Source organism: Anas acuta, chromosome 14 (assembly GCF_963932015.1).
Source record: "Anas acuta chromosome 14, bAnaAcu1.1, whole genome shotgun sequence".
Classification (NCBI taxonomy): Eukaryota; Metazoa; Chordata; class Aves; order Anseriformes; family Anatidae; genus Anas; species Anas acuta.
In genome coordinates, this window is record NC_088992.1 from 16,400,410 (window position 1) to 16,417,116 (window position 16,707).

Consider the following 16,707-nt stretch of genomic DNA (forward strand, 5'->3'; position numbering starts at 1 on the left):
CACAGATGGAACAAATTATATAGATGCATTTTGAAACAATCTTCCTAGATAAGTCACTTCATTACTATTACCTGCTGTACATTTTCTTATGTATACAGTGGCTTTATATCTCACTAACTTACTGTAAACTCACAGACATCCATTCATCCTGCACTCCAATTATGTGAGAGTAGCTATGTATGTTTAAATTTGAAGTAGGCTTAAATTAAAATACATAGATTCAGACTTGTGCCTTTGTTTATATATACGTGCATCCACGGACAAACATACAAAGACGATACTGCTGCTGAGAAATGTGGCAGTAGACTGGACTGGGTCCAGAATTATTTACCCTGTTCAGCTATCCTGAGCTTTTCGTAGTGTATTCATAAACAGAATTCCACTGTAAGAGTAGGCTTGCTTTTCTCTTCATGACTTTGAGAGCTGAGAAATACCAAGATAAAAGTTTATTCCTTGGGGCTATATTGTGTCATAAGCCTTTAAAATGAATTTGCCAATGTTTTCAACAGGGAATTCTCTTTGAAAACTGATGACATATTACGATCTTTTAAGCTGAATTACGTACCATTTCACTGAACTGACAAGTCTGAAAGTAAACCAAAGTAGGGAAGGTAAAAGAACATAATTCTGGTAATACTCTCTCACTGATAACAGGCAGTTTTATTTTTGTGAATGACATAGAACTGTAAAATAAACATATGTAGAAGGGCTTATGAATTTGTGCTCATGCCCAGATGACATGCACAAGGCTCGATACCAATTCTAATTTACTCTAAAACCCTACAAACTTCTAAGCCTAAGCAAAAATGCAAAAAAACCCTACAGGTGAAAATTCACTAAATTATTATAGATGCATTTATAAATTCAACAAATGCATATAGATATGGATGTTTTCAAAACTGTACTCGTGAGACACAGTGGGATTTTATTCTTCAACATATGAAGTATGCCAACAGTTTTCTAAAGATCAAGGAATTAACCTTAGTATGTACACAGTTGTGTGCATGCCCAGACTCAGTACCCAACAACAAATTACACAAAATGTTAATCAATGGAAAAAAACACATAATCCTAAGGCTTGTCAGATTGAAGAAAGTTTGGTGCATGCCTCGAGGGAGGGGGAGGGGGGGAATGGAGAGTAACAAAAATAACAGCAAACAAAATACGAAAACCAAACTGTAATAAATAATCTACAACTTAAATAAGATGGGAGAGGACTGTAAAGATTGGCAACACATTTTTCCATCTGCATTTTTTTCCCAGTTACAAGTAGAAACTATTTTTTTTTTTTTTTTTACAAAGTAAATAAAAAAAATGAAGCCATGTTCCTCTAGTGCTTCACAGTAAGATTAATTCTAAAAACAAAACCTAATCTCGGAAAGATCTTCAGCTAACTTTTGTTTTCCTTGTTTAGCTACAGTACAAATAGATACACAAACCAGATGAATGCAGAGAAATCACCTGCTAGTTATGACTAGACCAAGGTTTTTGTATTTATCCTACTTTACTTGAAAAGCTAGCATTAAAAAAACAACACAACACACATCGTTTTGAATTTGAAATCAGTTACGGTTGATGATCATCTCCAAAAATAAATATTCCCACAGATAGAGGTCAGTGGTTGCCTGAAATTGCATCAGTTAGCGCCTGTATACTACAATCCTCCACTCCTTTGGGACTGCTTTATCATTTTATCTGATTAATTAATAACACAGTAGTTTCAGAATAGGACATCACAGCTGTCTGTCCTCTCATTTGCCATTAGTTACTCTACTTCAATTTACTAATGTGAGCCTCATCAGAGGATTTCTCTCAGAATTTAGGCACATAGAAAAAAAAGATGTTAAGTCATTATTGTTCATAGTTAAGAAAAATAATGTACTAATTCACTTTTTTTTTTTTTTTTAATTGCATGATGTGTTGATTTGGTAACCTCTTGCTGTTCAACAGAAAGCAACTTTGCTACATTGGAATTCTACTAATTTTGAGATCTGATGTATTTCATTTCTTAACTTATAATTGAGCATTTGTAGTTTGTGAACTTTTTAAAACAAGGTAACGCTTTTAGGGATAATCTTTCAGCCCTTCATCTGAGAAAATACACAACTGAAACAACGGCAGTACTAGCGATAAAATGTTAAAAGTGGTAAGTAAAAACTACAAACCTATAAAAGCACAGTTGTGATGAGTAAAACAATTTCAGTACATGTACTTCTTCAGACTGAATAGAATCTAAGATGATGATGCAAAAATGTATTGGTCTCATATTATTAAACTACCAACAGCCTGTATAATCATTTACCTTGAGATTTTTCTTTGGCTTTTGTAATCTCACTGCATTTCTTTTCCTCTATCAAGTAATCTTTGCTTTGCTCTCCAGCAACATCTACTGGAACATCAGTAAAATGCTGCTATTTATATTAATCACTCATTTAAAATCTAGTAGGGCAGAGTTAGCAAATGCCAAAATGAGAGAGAAATGATCTGCAATTCAGATCCTGAATTCTGGGCTCAAAGTTAGCTCGCCTTCAACCTCCTAGTTTCCTGCCATTTCATAAGGAACAATTTTTTTTTTTTTTTTTTAAAATGAGAAATCCAAGTTGAAAGTCATCTACCATTTACACTTAGATTTACTTCGGTTAAGTCACAAGATAACATTTACAATACCATGTTACATCCAAGACTTCCATTTTTGTTGGACAAGTTCCTCAATTTCATTTTGATCCAACATGCAGTTAAACAGATCTGAACCATCAAAGGAGCTTGGAAGAACATGTAGAAAAATTTTGAAAGGAGAGAAAGAGGTGCAATACCAATGCCAGAAACTCAACAAAACTGGCGTTACAGAATAAAAATGTCCACTATAAATCAGTGAAACATTTACAGGTTCTTTTGTCTGATTATACATCCTCAGAAAAAATCTTTCCCTTTATATGAGGATGAATATACAAGAGTAACTGCCATTGAAGGTAGAAGTAGTAACACATGAAGTCCCTGCACACTGATGGGAGACTAGACTTCCCTAGGGGCTTGATCCCATTCAGCTATGTGGTGGCTTGTCACTGCCTATCTTGTAAAATCAGCTACTGCGAACGTACACAGAAAGCACTGCCACTGCTTTTTACAAGGTACATAGCACTGTGCATTCATGGATCTGCATGCAGGATTGAGTCATTAGGCTAAACTTGCACGAAGACAAAAGTTCTCAAGTAAATGTATTAATTTCCATCTGCAGTGTGCCTATTTGTAGGTCTGCAACTCTAAAATCCACCTATTAAACAATGTTTACTCTGACAGCTTATAATATCAAGTTAGCTTTTCCTAGCTCCGCTTTCAGAGTCAGTTAATTAGCACTGTACTTTTACAAGTAACTCTCATCACTGCAATATTGTTTGCTTTCCTTTAAAACCCTAATAAAGGTCTAACTATCCTTGAATGCCTGTTCACTTTCCACTATGACAATGAATTCAGAACACTGCTGCTCACAGAATCCCCTCCTTCTATTCGGTCCTAGTTTGCTCACACAGACAGCAACTGTAAATGCACAGAAATCTAGGGAGGGGAAAAAGCACCAAAGCCAGCGAAGACCAGACACAGAAGTCCCACTAGCTAAATATTTCACTTGTGAATAAAAAGCACTTAGCAGCATGTAACATTTTAAAATTACAAATATATATTTTTTTCCTTTTGGAATCCCTATATAGCCTTAATGCATTTTTATAGAGAATAAAAGGACACGTTTCCCCAAACCACAATACACTAAGCTATATAATTTTATGGTACCTAAGAAGATGGTACCTAAGACCTAAGTTCAGACATTTCGCCTGATAAATTAGCCCCTCTCAATAACTGTTAAACAGAAAGCCCTTTATTGTAATCCAAGTGCACTCGTGGACAGCACTTTCAGAGTTAACTCCATTTGACAACTGACATAAATCCATTATTCTAATTTGGTGATTGCTTTACTAAACACAGATGCAGTTTATGAGTTTTAGTCACGTATTTCATTCAGGATGGTACTTAATCTCAATTTACAAAACATAAACATGAAATAGGTTCTACAGTATGGCTAAAAGGGTATAGCTATTCATCTGATGAAATGCCAGGCAAACAAACCATATTCACCTAGACCTAAACTCAATGCTAGATTTTACCTTAGCAAATCAATAGCAAATAAGTACAATTAATTTTCAGTTCAGCTGCTGTAACCAAATTGCAGAATGCCAAGCCTCTAGAAGGTTATAAGACTGAAAAGCTTTTCTTGTTCACATTCAAGCACTGAATTTAACCCTAAGCGAAGTCCAGCTCTCACAAAAGCCAGCTCTGTTTTATTTTGATACACAGAGAAACAGGAAAAAATCATTCAGTGTGAATACAGCTTCTTTGCAAAGCCATTTCTAATTCAATTTACAGCACATACTTTAAATCTTAAACAAAAGGAATCTGATACAGCACCGATGCTGCCTCTTGCTGCAGTTGCTTTCCTCAGCTACAATATCTGAAAAATCTGCTGAAAACCTACCGCTCCGATCAAGCCCCTCTGTGAAACCGGATCCAGGCACTTCTTACCTGCCTCAGTTGAAGGCTTCCTTCCCTTGTTAGCAGTATGAAGCATCCTCTAGCCTTCCCAATCCTCACCACCAGCCTCAAATTGCACAGCTAAGTCCCCTTTTTTTGCAAGAAAACGCGTATTGAAAGTGATTAGTTTTTGTTGTCCCTTTTAAGTCCCTCCTGCGGGAAAGAGCAGGGGAGCGATGTGACGCCACCTTTTAATCTTTTGCAAGAGTGAAAAGGCAGAAAAGGAGCGCTCGATCAAACTGAGCTTCACACATGACTAAAACTCGCCTGAGAGGCTGCAAGCTCTGGCTAAAGCACCACTAGGCGTAAGTGTAAGAACAGAGAAGAGGGGAGAGTCAATGAAATGTGACAACGTATGTGCATCAAAGATGGGAAAAGAGGGAGAGAACAATAAGAGAGAGATCGAGACAGCGACGAGAAAGAGAAAGAGAAAGAATGAGAATGCGAGGGAGAATGAGCATGGAGAAAAGATAGGAGAGTTTGGAAGCAGAGGATTCACAGAATAAAGCCAAAGTGTCTGGCAGCTTCTGTTTTTATCTCGGCGAGCACGACATACTGCCTCTCTCATTTAGCAACACATTCTTGTCTCTTCCAGGTTTGAAAACTGAGATAATCACAATGTGTGCCTGTTTGCGCCCGACTGGCACGCTTGTGAGCAGTGTACCTGAGATCGCCCTCAGCCACCTTCCAGGGGTGCATTTACGTGCAATTCAGCTCCTGTGCCCATTAGGACAGACAACCCCTCCCCGGCCCCCACCCCCGCCAGCCCAGGAGCTGCTAATTGCTACAGCAATTTACGATATAGTTTAACTGGCAGATGGAATTCCACTTATAACTCCTAACAAACTGCCACCGATAAACAAATGACTGAACAAATGTTTAATGTTGATAACTGAGTTTTCATAGCAACAAAACATATTAGCATTGATAAATCTGTTTCAGAAAAGAGGTAGTACAGAGATTTTCTCCTAGGCACCTTGTTATTTCACCATGAAGTTGCACTAAGTAGTGGGAGGAGACTAAAAAGTGACCCAGAACTAACATTTTTAAAGGAATCAGTCAAAGATGGAATCAGATTTAGGATTTTGAAAAAGCAATTACAAGCTAAGTACTAAATTTAGAATGTCAAATTAAATTATGAACTCCTAGTCACTTAGAAAAGATCCCCACAGTAAATCCTCATACAAGTAGGGCTCATTTTCATGAAGGATCAGGTTTGTATTATTATTATTTATAATACGTATTTTTATATATACAGGATTTGTAACATTAGAAGAGCTTCTTCCATTTGCTCTGTTTATATCATGTTCAGGCCAAGCCCAGTAGGCTGCTGGCCCCCTGCCAATGGGTCGTCTGGGCTAAAGGCACCATCCTTGCCTGCTGAGCCAACGCGAGCTCCGTCAGACTCGGTTGTCACACGGAGACGTAAGGTTAAGGGGACAGCAGAAAGCTAAACAAACCTGAAAGACACAATGCATTTTCCCTTTGCTGCAGCATCCTGTTTGGGCCTCCCTGGGGATCCTAGCATCTCAACTCCGCTAGGGAAAAGGAAGGACTATGTCAGTGGCATAAGATGCTGGAAATCTGGATCCAGAGCTCAAATGTACACCTCTATGTTAGTTAAGGCAAGTCACGTAGAGGTATTTTTAGGCACCCTGGTATAAAGGTACCTAAATGCTTTTTTTGTTTGTTTGTTTAAAAAAAAAAAAAAAGTGTTAACAGCTCTACACAGCTTGCTACCTCCTTTTGTAAGGATTTCCCAATTCTAGAAAGGAGGTTATGAAGGTGAATTCACAAATGATTATCAAGGAATCAACAACCAATTTCAACCCTGAATACTTAAATGCTGTTGTTACTGTGCCAGAAGGTTTTCAAGAACTGATGTTTCTCTAAGAGTGTTAAGAACCTCAACACAAACCCACACATTAAGCTTTGGGCAGGCACAGTCCAGTTTTTGTATTTCTTGTAAAGCTGAAGATTGAAGACTGCCCCAAGCCCCACACTTACTTCTAAACTTGCGATTTTTAGTGTTTCAAATTATCATTTTGTCCCCTGAGGGGTGGCAATACACCCTCATAAATACAGATCCATTAAAATCAGATTCTCATGAATCTTTAGCAACCACCATCACATAAGCTCAGGTGATTTCTTAATCATAAAGAAAAAAATAATCATATGGGCACTGGGCATTTGCACATCTTTCCCATGGAGTACCAATACACCTTTAGCCTGACCCAGTAGAAGAGCATTTTGCAGTGTAATTTATATCAAGTATTTGTTACTGCTCTGCTGCTGTAAGGGATCTAGCTTAAGCAATGCAGCTGCTTTAAAAGCTTGCTATTTTCTCTCTCAGACATGAAGGCAAATAACACGTGAAGATAAAAAAGAGGTCTCAAGTTCCCATAAGAAGCTCACTCCTTCTGTATGTGCATGCATATACACATGCCTGTGGTCACTTATCGTAAAATGAGTAATAATAAGGAGGGAAAAACTGAGGGGAAAAAACGTTCCTGTCTATTTCCCTTTTATCATGGTAGCCCTGATAAGCAGTTTCTATGTACCTTACAGTGTGCTAGGTTATATTTATGACAATTATCTAAACCCAAAACCATGCATGTACACTTCTAGAAGTATCTCTTCATTCTCACAGGCTTATCAACAAATTCACAATGCAATCAAAAATCTCTATATACATTCAAGGTCAACAAGAAGCTTGAAATCATGCATACAGGGTGGTTTTTTTTTCTTCCCTTTTCAAAAAAGACACAAGATCGAGTGGCTAAAATGAAGCATAAGCTCATGTACTACCAAATAAATTCTTCTCTACGAGAACTGACCTTGTGTTTGAACTAAAAATGTTTGGACACTGAACTGCTTAAATCCTGACAGCTCCAGTGAGGAAAGCAAGTTGTTCTCCTACGGAAGTAAGTTATTCTACAAACTGGCGACATTTCCATAAGACAGGCTAGGTCTTGGCTAACATCAACACAAAAACTATTTTACTGCAATGAAATGTGCTTCTCCTTGAGCTTCCTCCAGCAGTACTCCACTAGGTACAGAAACCACACCACTGAATGTTACAGAATAACTACACAACTAAACATACCAGTCATGCTATTTTGTGCAGAGGTACTAATAATTGATTTCCAGCCTCTTTCTATACACTCACCACTACAAACAAAACAACTTGAGTTTTCCAACAATTAATTTGAGTTTTCCCTCAATCCCATCCAACTAAGTCAACACAACTCGAATCACAGAACACCTCCTGATCCCTTACTTCTCCACTCTGCTACAAAGTTGGACCATTCCTCGGTTTGTTTTAGGTCGAGGGTTTAAGCAGCCTGCATGCAAACCCATACTCCTTGCATAATAACAGAATAGTGAAGAAATAACATAACTGACATTCAAAACATTTTACTGGTTAACTGATTGTGAATCCCTCTCCCTGCACCCCTCCTGCTGGCAAACCGCATCAACAGCTTTATCTAGAACACGGAGTGTCATGACAACAAATTATGGGGAAGTACAGCAGCAAACGATAACAAAAGTACTTCTGTCGAGCTATCACCTGTTAAAGGGACTACTGGACAGAAAGAGTCATGCTCTATATATCCTTTGGAGCTAATTGAAAGCCTCTGGCCATGCAGAGGAGCTATGGACCACAGCCCCTTTCCAATATCCGCCTGTACTTACATCTAGCAAATACTTTTTCTTTACCGATCACCTAGTTGGGTAGCATGAACACAGAACTGATTTTTTTCGTTTGTTTTTTGTTTCTTCTGTTTCAGACCTGAAGAAAGACCGTGTCTGAAAGCATCTATTCTTTTTTTCCAGTTACATCTGTTGGTTTAATAAAACATATTGCCTTTTCCCCCCGCAATCCTTGTTTCAATAACACCTTTGGATCATCCTCTTAAACCACAATCATTACAAAAGCAGAATGGCACTGTGAGGCACTTCATCCCTCCCCAGCCACCGTTCCCTAGACCATGAGCTGTTCACTCAAAAGAAATACAACTGTATAGCACAAGCTCTAAAAGAGAGGCACAGCGTATCAGAAAATATCTTATGTCTTATATTGTCTATATTCTGCGTCCCAGTGTCCAATTTATGACAAAAGATGAACTGGCATGGTAGAAAAAGCACCATCAGTTTAATTAGTGAGAGGAACAAGTTAAGGACTGTGAACACACATGAGCTACATGTAATCTCCTAGCACAGTGAAGTCAAACACAAAGCTGTAGCTGGTATGAATTATAAAACCACCTAAATACCACTTTTTAAGCCTAACTGAATACACGTGACAGCATCATGATAAATTAACATTCTTTACAACCTCCATTTGGTCCAAACACTACATGCATGGCTGAATGAATTGATGTGCAACTACTAGCAATATACTATTGAAGAAAGCGTCATGCAAAGAAAACAAAGAGAAAACACCAGTAAGAGCTCCTCCAGTAGAAGCAGCTGATAATTTGACTCTGAGTCATAAAGATGTCTAAACAGCTACTGAAATAATCTTTGATCCTTATTATTGTTAGCTCAGTAAGCAATAACAACTAAAATATAACACTAAAAGTTAGGTGTTAGTTTTCTCTATATCATAAAGTGTTAATTTATTATGAAATCAGCTATTTCATGAATGAATGGAAATCAATCAATACTTTTGTAATTTTTACTTGAAGAACAACTATAACAGGAAATAATCTGTATGTTTCTGATTATTCAGGAACACTTATTCAAAAGGACATGTAAATTTTCCCATTGCATTTACATGTACATGTAAAACTATACAGAAATACAGATAAAAATGACATTTCAAAATTCAGACCTCAGTTACACCAACTTACACTGCTGTCTGCTTAGTACATTTCTGTTTACAATTTTTTTTCTCCAGCTGTAGCTCTGTACACAGTGACACGCTAGAGTCTGTTAAGGCTGTCATTGGTACAATTTCTAAAATATCTTTCACATAAGATTTACACTTTTTAAAACAACAGTAAACCAATTACCTTCATCTATACCTATGGCAGCCAGTTCGTATGAGCCTTCTGTGCCTCAGTTAACCTTACAGATGGAAAGAATAACTTACCTACAGGTACATACGGGGCTGCCTGCCACGTTTTATTCCTGTAGCTTGGACTGAGAGCTCTGTCACACTGTGCAGAGATGTTTTGCTTGCAAAGACCAAGGCCACTGTCCAAGAGGGAACTATATGGCCCATAAAGGATTTTCTTCACTACTAGGTAATTTAAGCTCTCTCTGTGAAGTAAGGATCTACACCTCTACAATAGAGTACATAGCATCACACACCCACCATACAATTAATTTTAGAGTACTGGGCAATACACTTACCTGAACAATACTGAGTTTTCTGCCCAGTCCTCTCAATTAATATGCAACATTCATGCCTTAAGTATACCCTTGAGCATTCCGTAGTTCTCTGAGCCACAGCTTTGAAGATGTGTTGGTTTCCTATGCACTAACCTGACCTATATTCAGGCAGCCTTCCATTCTCAGATTATTTCTGCTATGAGTTCAATTCCAGATGCTCCATACATTGCTCCTATGATAATACTTACACCTATGATATGGATGCCAAAAAAAATAATTATGTCAACAAACGAAAATGCCACCCTTGTCATTCCCTAATAACCAGAGCTGGTAAAAAACATGGCCATTTTGTGAGCTTGTCTTGGAACAGTCTTATTTCCTTGATAATGTGGAAGCTCAGAACCAAACCCAGAAACCTCCTTAAATCAGCTGTTGTTATGCCTACATCCAAAGAGTTGCTGATTTGCCTGGAGCTGAGCTTGATCTGTGCCATGTGCCAAAGATGCCTAATATTCTTCCAAATGTGGAAGACTTCCCTAAGATGACAAAATAAGCCCGTAAGAAATGATAAGAAATTAAAAAATATATATAATTATTATTATTAAGTTTCAAGGTGAAAAGAGGAAAATGGGTTTCCACCTCTAATGCAGGGTACTGTAAAACAAGTGGGAAACACAGACAAAGGCTTTACTTTTTAACACCTGCTCCTGTTTACTTATACATTGATCCATATTTTTCACACCAGTACTCCCATTTCCATATTTACAATGCAAAGGTCTTACAGGGTTAGGCCTCACCCTACAACTAACAAACACCTGTGAATTCAGAAAATGTTTGAAACTGTCTCACATAATGCTGACACAAAATAGCCACGTCCTGCAACAGAACATCTAAAATTCCACTTACCTCTAAGAGACTCCTAGACCATTCTGAAGTACTTGAGTTTTTGCACCCATGATATACATTTTAACTTTACACCACCACCAATTACCACAGAAGTGGCAATGTAAGAAACATGGCAGTTTGCTCTACAAGCAATGCCCTAACAATACTGTATATAAACAATGGCACAACCCCTTCATGCTGCATGAATACATGAATATTTGTGGAGACTTAATTATAAGCCTTTTTTTTTTTTCTTAAACAGTTTCATGCTGTATCTATACTATGACTAAACTAGATAATTAAATAATAATAATAATAACAACAACAACAATAAAGTGGGTAGCTTCAAGAAAGCCTGGTTTGCAATCCGTCTGCTTTGGTTCAAAGCACAGAATAAAATTCCATCAAGAAGGCTTGACATGGTGAATAAAAACACCCTTAAAACACATTTCTTGGCATGCCATCAGCTCTCATCAGACATGGGATATTTGTTTTGATTAACCTTTGGTATGAAACAAAACACCTGTTCTTGTCTTTTATCTCTGTCACATCAGAAACAGAGAATGCACAGTGAAGGAGGAGAGTAAAAAAAAATTTTGTAAATGTGAAGTACTGCTTAGAATGCTGAGAACAGCAGGAACACGACACGATTGACTTTTGAGAACTTTAAGACAGCATTTTAAGCGAACTGTTGAAAAGCGTCAGAAATGTTCATAAAGCATATAAATACCTAAAGTTCTATAAAAAGCAAAAATATTACAAATTAGAATGATTAAAAATTGAAAAAAAATAAAGGCATATTTTCGTTTTGGTTTTAAGACAACTGAAATATAACCAGATCACATTATAAATAGCAAGATAAGCCTTTTATATATGTTCATTCTCTTAAAATATTCATAACAAGTAACGTGCTGTATTAAAACACAAACAACATGTAATAATAACACCCAACATTTTTTTTTCCCCTAAATCTTTTCTTCTTCAGAATATACAGATTTTGATTCCATGGAAACTTGATTGAGAATGTGTCAGTGGAGAACTGGAGAACTATCTTGCTGCTATTTGGAATGTTCTTCAACTTTGTGAATTCAGAAAAATCAGAGCTAAAGCGTTACAGTAAACAGAGTTTCTGTCAGAGTGAAAAAGTTGCTATATAAAAAAAACCACTGTCAACTATTTTTAATTTTAACATTTTTCAGCTAATCAGTTTATTATAACCATTACCACAGGAGAGAACATTAAAAACTGAAAATCACAGAAGCAATTCCAAACTTGAGTTATCTGACAACTCTCTCCTTCCAAAAATTGATGCTTACTTGTGAAATGTGGGATAAAACAGTACAATTTCAGATGCTGAATATCTAAGAAACCTCTGGAAGCTGCCAAGACTAGATATGAACTACACTATACAATATAATAGAGTCACCACACATTTCCTGGAGAGTGCTCATCTTAATGCGCAACACCAAAAGCATGACATTTAAGAGCCCTGGTCTTGGGGAAAAACCAGAGACTATATGCCAGACTATATAGCCAGAGGCTATAAATGTTCAAATTGTTCAACAGCCTCCACTTCCTCCTTCCCAGAGCCTCCTGATATCTTCTTTTAGTGTACTTTACAATGTACTTCCTCTCTCTGTCAGTTCCCCTATCTATGAGGAGTATTTAGAGATAACAGCTGGTTTGTAAGAGAACTGCAGTCGAAGAGATCAGAGAGGAGTATCATTGCATTAAAAAATTCTTAGTTTTTTAGCTTCTTTGTTTTCATCCCCAATACTCCATTAAAACTGTGCTTATTGACCTCAATGGGGAAATGTTTGGATCCCTAATGAAAGTTTATATAACCTTAATTCTTATTCATACCACATTTTCTGCTGATTAAAACTTCAAAACAACTATAATCATGTAAAACAATGCTATGCTGTTATGATTTTTTTTTAGTATAAAGGATGTGAACTTAATCATGCAATATGTGGATCATAAAGGATGTTTTAAACATTCTGTTGCTCCTCTTACCTCTATTGTATCACCTAGTTTTGGTCTCAACTCTAACAGATTATCTGTTAACCAAATTCACAGATCGTCAAACAATACATGTCCAAGATGAGAAAAAAAAAAAAGTGTGATGAAACAAATTGTACCATGAATTTTATTTTTAAAATGCTTCTTAGTTTGATACAAATTAACCAAACCCAATCATCATAGGGAATGTATGATTCAATACGTAAGTAATTCTATTTCATGTTCTGTTATTCACCAGAATGGAAACATTTCTATACCCTTCTTAAGAAATCCTTCAAGAGCAATGAAAGAGTGTTACTGAAATACTTTCAAAATCTGCTGACATTTAAAACTCACAAGAGAAAGCAAGCATTTACCATAAAGGCAGCAAGAAGAAAAAGTTAGTTCAGGAACACCCCCCGGCAATAAAGACGCATACATCTCCCTTACATATGCTGTTGAAATAACATCCGTGCAAAATCAATCGACAGCCTTGCATTTCTGGAGTGAGGTGCCATCCCTAAACAGCTCTACACGCAGTGAAACGACCAGCTGGAGTCTGGACTGCATGCAGTACCCATGGTAAGACCTCAGCTACGGGAATGGGAAGTGAGGAACTGCTCACCTGTACCCAGAGAACCTTGCTCAAAGGTCTCAGTGCAACTCATGAAATTAGCCTACCACACAGGGACTCCACAACAACACACCTGGAAACTTTCTTACCCAGAAGGTGAAGTAGGTGAAGTATATTAAGGTAAATCAGTGAGACCGACCTATCCCTACACATAAGCTTAACAGAACACTTGAACGTACCATACTAGAGTTGTGTTTATCACTAACCTGTCACACAATCATAAATTTTATTTTGACATCCAGTATTTATCGCACAGTAAGTAAGCAGGACATGGTGCACAAACTATTGAGCTACATGCCCACTGCTTTGCCCGTCAGGCTGTTACAAGTGTGCTGCAGGCAGCCACATGGGCATATCTACATGGAGGGCTGGGAGGCTGGAGGCGTCACTCTGGAGGCTTTAACCTCTGTCACAGCACAGACTTGAGCGCTGGGACTCCTGGAGCAGTCCCTCTATCACCCTGATAACCCTGCCAGATGCCCGGGGGTCAGGCTGAAAGAAATCAAGGCTCCCCCTGCCACCTCGCTGCCTCCTGGCCTGCACTTTGGCACTAGAGAGAACTCAGCATCCGTCTGAAGATTTAGGAAAAGGGAAGGATGGGTTTCTCAGGAAAGTCCTGGCTTTGGTTTGTTTGGGTGGCTGTTATTTTTTTTTTTATTATTTTTTAACTCAGATTTAAATGCACAATGTACAAGCTCAGCCTGGCTGTGGAGGAAGCCCCTGACTCCCAGTGCCCTCTCGGAGGAGAGTCCCGGCCCACACACTGCCCTGCACCGCCTCCCACCCGCCCCGCTGCAGGCCACACTCACCTCAGGGGGTGAGGGAGAAGTGGGGTGGCCCTGCCACAGCCCTGAAGGACGGGGTTCTAGCACCTAGATTTTAGGGGGAAGAAGAAAAAATGAACAGTCTGTACCAGAAGAGGAAGGCAAAGGCATGAACAAACCCATGACCTTCTTAGGTGATGGCCCGGCCTGCCAGTTCAGATGAACTCAAGAACTATTTGGTGTCGTGGCTGTGTGAAGCAGCACCTGAAACACTGCGGAGCTGGGCGCCACTGCCAGAATGCCCTCCTGAGGGATGGCAAGAGAGAAGGGCAGTCTTTGAGATAAACCAGAGCTGGCGATGCCTGAAGTCAGAGAGAGCTCCACAAAGAGGAGAGCAGGGACCCTCTGGATACCGGTTGTGGCTGCAATGTGTGAGGAATACTGGAAGAGCTCAGCAGAGCTTGCTGATCAAAAAGCGATGCCAAAGGGCTAACGCTAATGGCAATGCTGTCTAGCCACAGCCATCAGTGTGACAGGGCTGATGCTGTAGGTGCCTGTAGAAACAGATCTTTTCTTTTTTTTTTTTTCTTTGAGAAAATAACATCCTCTACAGGTATAGTCTGTGAGCTTTGCTCATGCATAAAAAGCAAAATTAATGCAGATGATAGCTGCTACTAATGTGAATGAACAATTAAGGTATATAGTTTTCACTTTAGATGAAGAATTTTTAAAACAGGATTCCAGTGAATTTTTAACTACATCACTGCAGAGTGAAAAAATGAGTCCGATCAGAACTAAAAGCTTCAAATTGTTATAATCAAATAACACCTTATTTAAATATAGCTGCACTGTTAGCCACTTGATTATGATTCAAATACATAACACATCAAAAGCATAGAAAAAAAGAGTAGGAAATTGAACAACAGAGGGAGACAGGGACATGCAGAATCAGTACATATTCCAAAGAACAATGTGCAGACATTGAAATGTTTTTGCTCTGGCTACAACGAGCTCATTCAATATTCAACTGTTGCAATCTTTAAGGAAAGCAATTACATGGAATCTTACCTCAGCTAGTTAGTTCCCTTATGACCTCAAACTACACTGAACTTATTTCCTCGGTTACATCTTTCTTACTTTCTCACATGCACCTCCCAGACTCACACATGCAATGTGCCAGCCATTATACACTGAAGAACATTAAACACATGGGCCATAAGGGACAGGAGTGTGCTGCTCTCTTTACCAGTGCAAGCGAACATTGCCATTGCATCACCTATACATTCCTAGGGAAGGTTCATTACTCTAGGCAGTAAGAAAATAAGAGGGAGGGAAAAAACAAAACAACAACAAAAAACACAAAACTAAACAAAAAAAAAAACAGACAGCTGTCCTTGGAGAAGACAGAAATGAGAGCCCTGACAGAACCTCCACCTCCATTTCTCAGTCTGCACAGGTGATAGATGCTGCCTACACCAACAGTCACCAAGTTGAAAGGAAAGTTGCATCTGTTTCATTTATTAAGTGGATAATGACTCCATATGCTGTTCTGAAGTGAAACAACAAATAAAAATTATAACATACAGGCCAAATGAATTCCTTAGAATCGGAACACATTACTATGTGCAACTCCTTCTTAATGGTTATATACAGACCAGAGCAATATACAAAAATAACATCCTATACAGAAACATGATTGTAATCAACTACATATGACATTTCTTTGCCACTTGGGTTTAACTTTCAACAGCATTTGAACATAGCCTTTCACTTTTCAGATAATATCTTGCTTCGGTAATTTGAAAGCACAAAACAGTATCTAAGGTTACAATTACTAATATACTTACAAAAGTCATCCTAGATCCAAAAAATGTGATTTGCAGTAACAAAAACCACACCCTAAAAAACCACATGGCTAGTACTAATAACTCATCTCTAGTGTGATGACATGAAAAAAAATGTAATCAATAATATTTTTATTGTCCAGAAAAGTTGCATTCAACTCCTGGGAGTCGGTTTGTTAAGGCATGCAAAGGCCATAACTGAAACCAGAGCTCTGGAGTTCAAATTACATCTCAGTTTGTGATTCACTGCCAGAACATGGAAAAGAATTATCTTTCATGTGGTCAATATAATGGTGGTAATGATACCTTATAGGGCCATTTAAGGGTTTAATAACTAATGTTTTCACAAAATTTTAGATTTGCTCATTATGATTATTTGGCAATGTGTTAACCTAATACACACGTAAGAAAACGATATTCATGTATTCCCAAAGATGATTATGAACGTAATTACTTTGAATGCCACATGCACAAGTGTAACAGTTCCTCACCTGCTGAGGCATGATGCTTATATGACAGGCAGGGCATGGCATGGCATCTTGCTTCAGCCAACTTATAAGTCTTAATGCATGGAAAATATGCTAGAAAAAGAAAATGCTGGAAGGAGACTATGCTAGCAAGCATGTTCTGAAATGCCTTCAAAAGCCTCACTTAGAGTCAG

At 38.1% G+C, this 16,707-nt stretch overlaps 1 protein-coding gene across 14 annotated transcripts in view; it reads right to left on the reverse strand.

Moving 5' to 3' along the window:
* The window catches only part of TENM2 (teneurin transmembrane protein 2), a 1,136,432-nt gene that overhangs the window by 347,474 nt on the left and 772,251 nt on the right, over window positions 1–16,707 (reverse strand). For 2 of the 14 annotated variants that reach the window (XM_068697802.1, XM_068697800.1), the window contains exon 1: window positions 4,570–5,229. The exons of the other annotated variants lie outside the window; for them this stretch is intronic. In XM_068697802.1, the coding sequence (XP_068553903.1) occupies window positions 4,570–4,615 (46 nt within the window). In that variant the 5' untranslated portion in view covers window positions 4,616–5,229. Of the gene's footprint in view, window positions 1–4,569; window positions 5,230–16,707 lie in introns of those variants that run through there. 14 annotated transcript variants of the gene reach the window in all.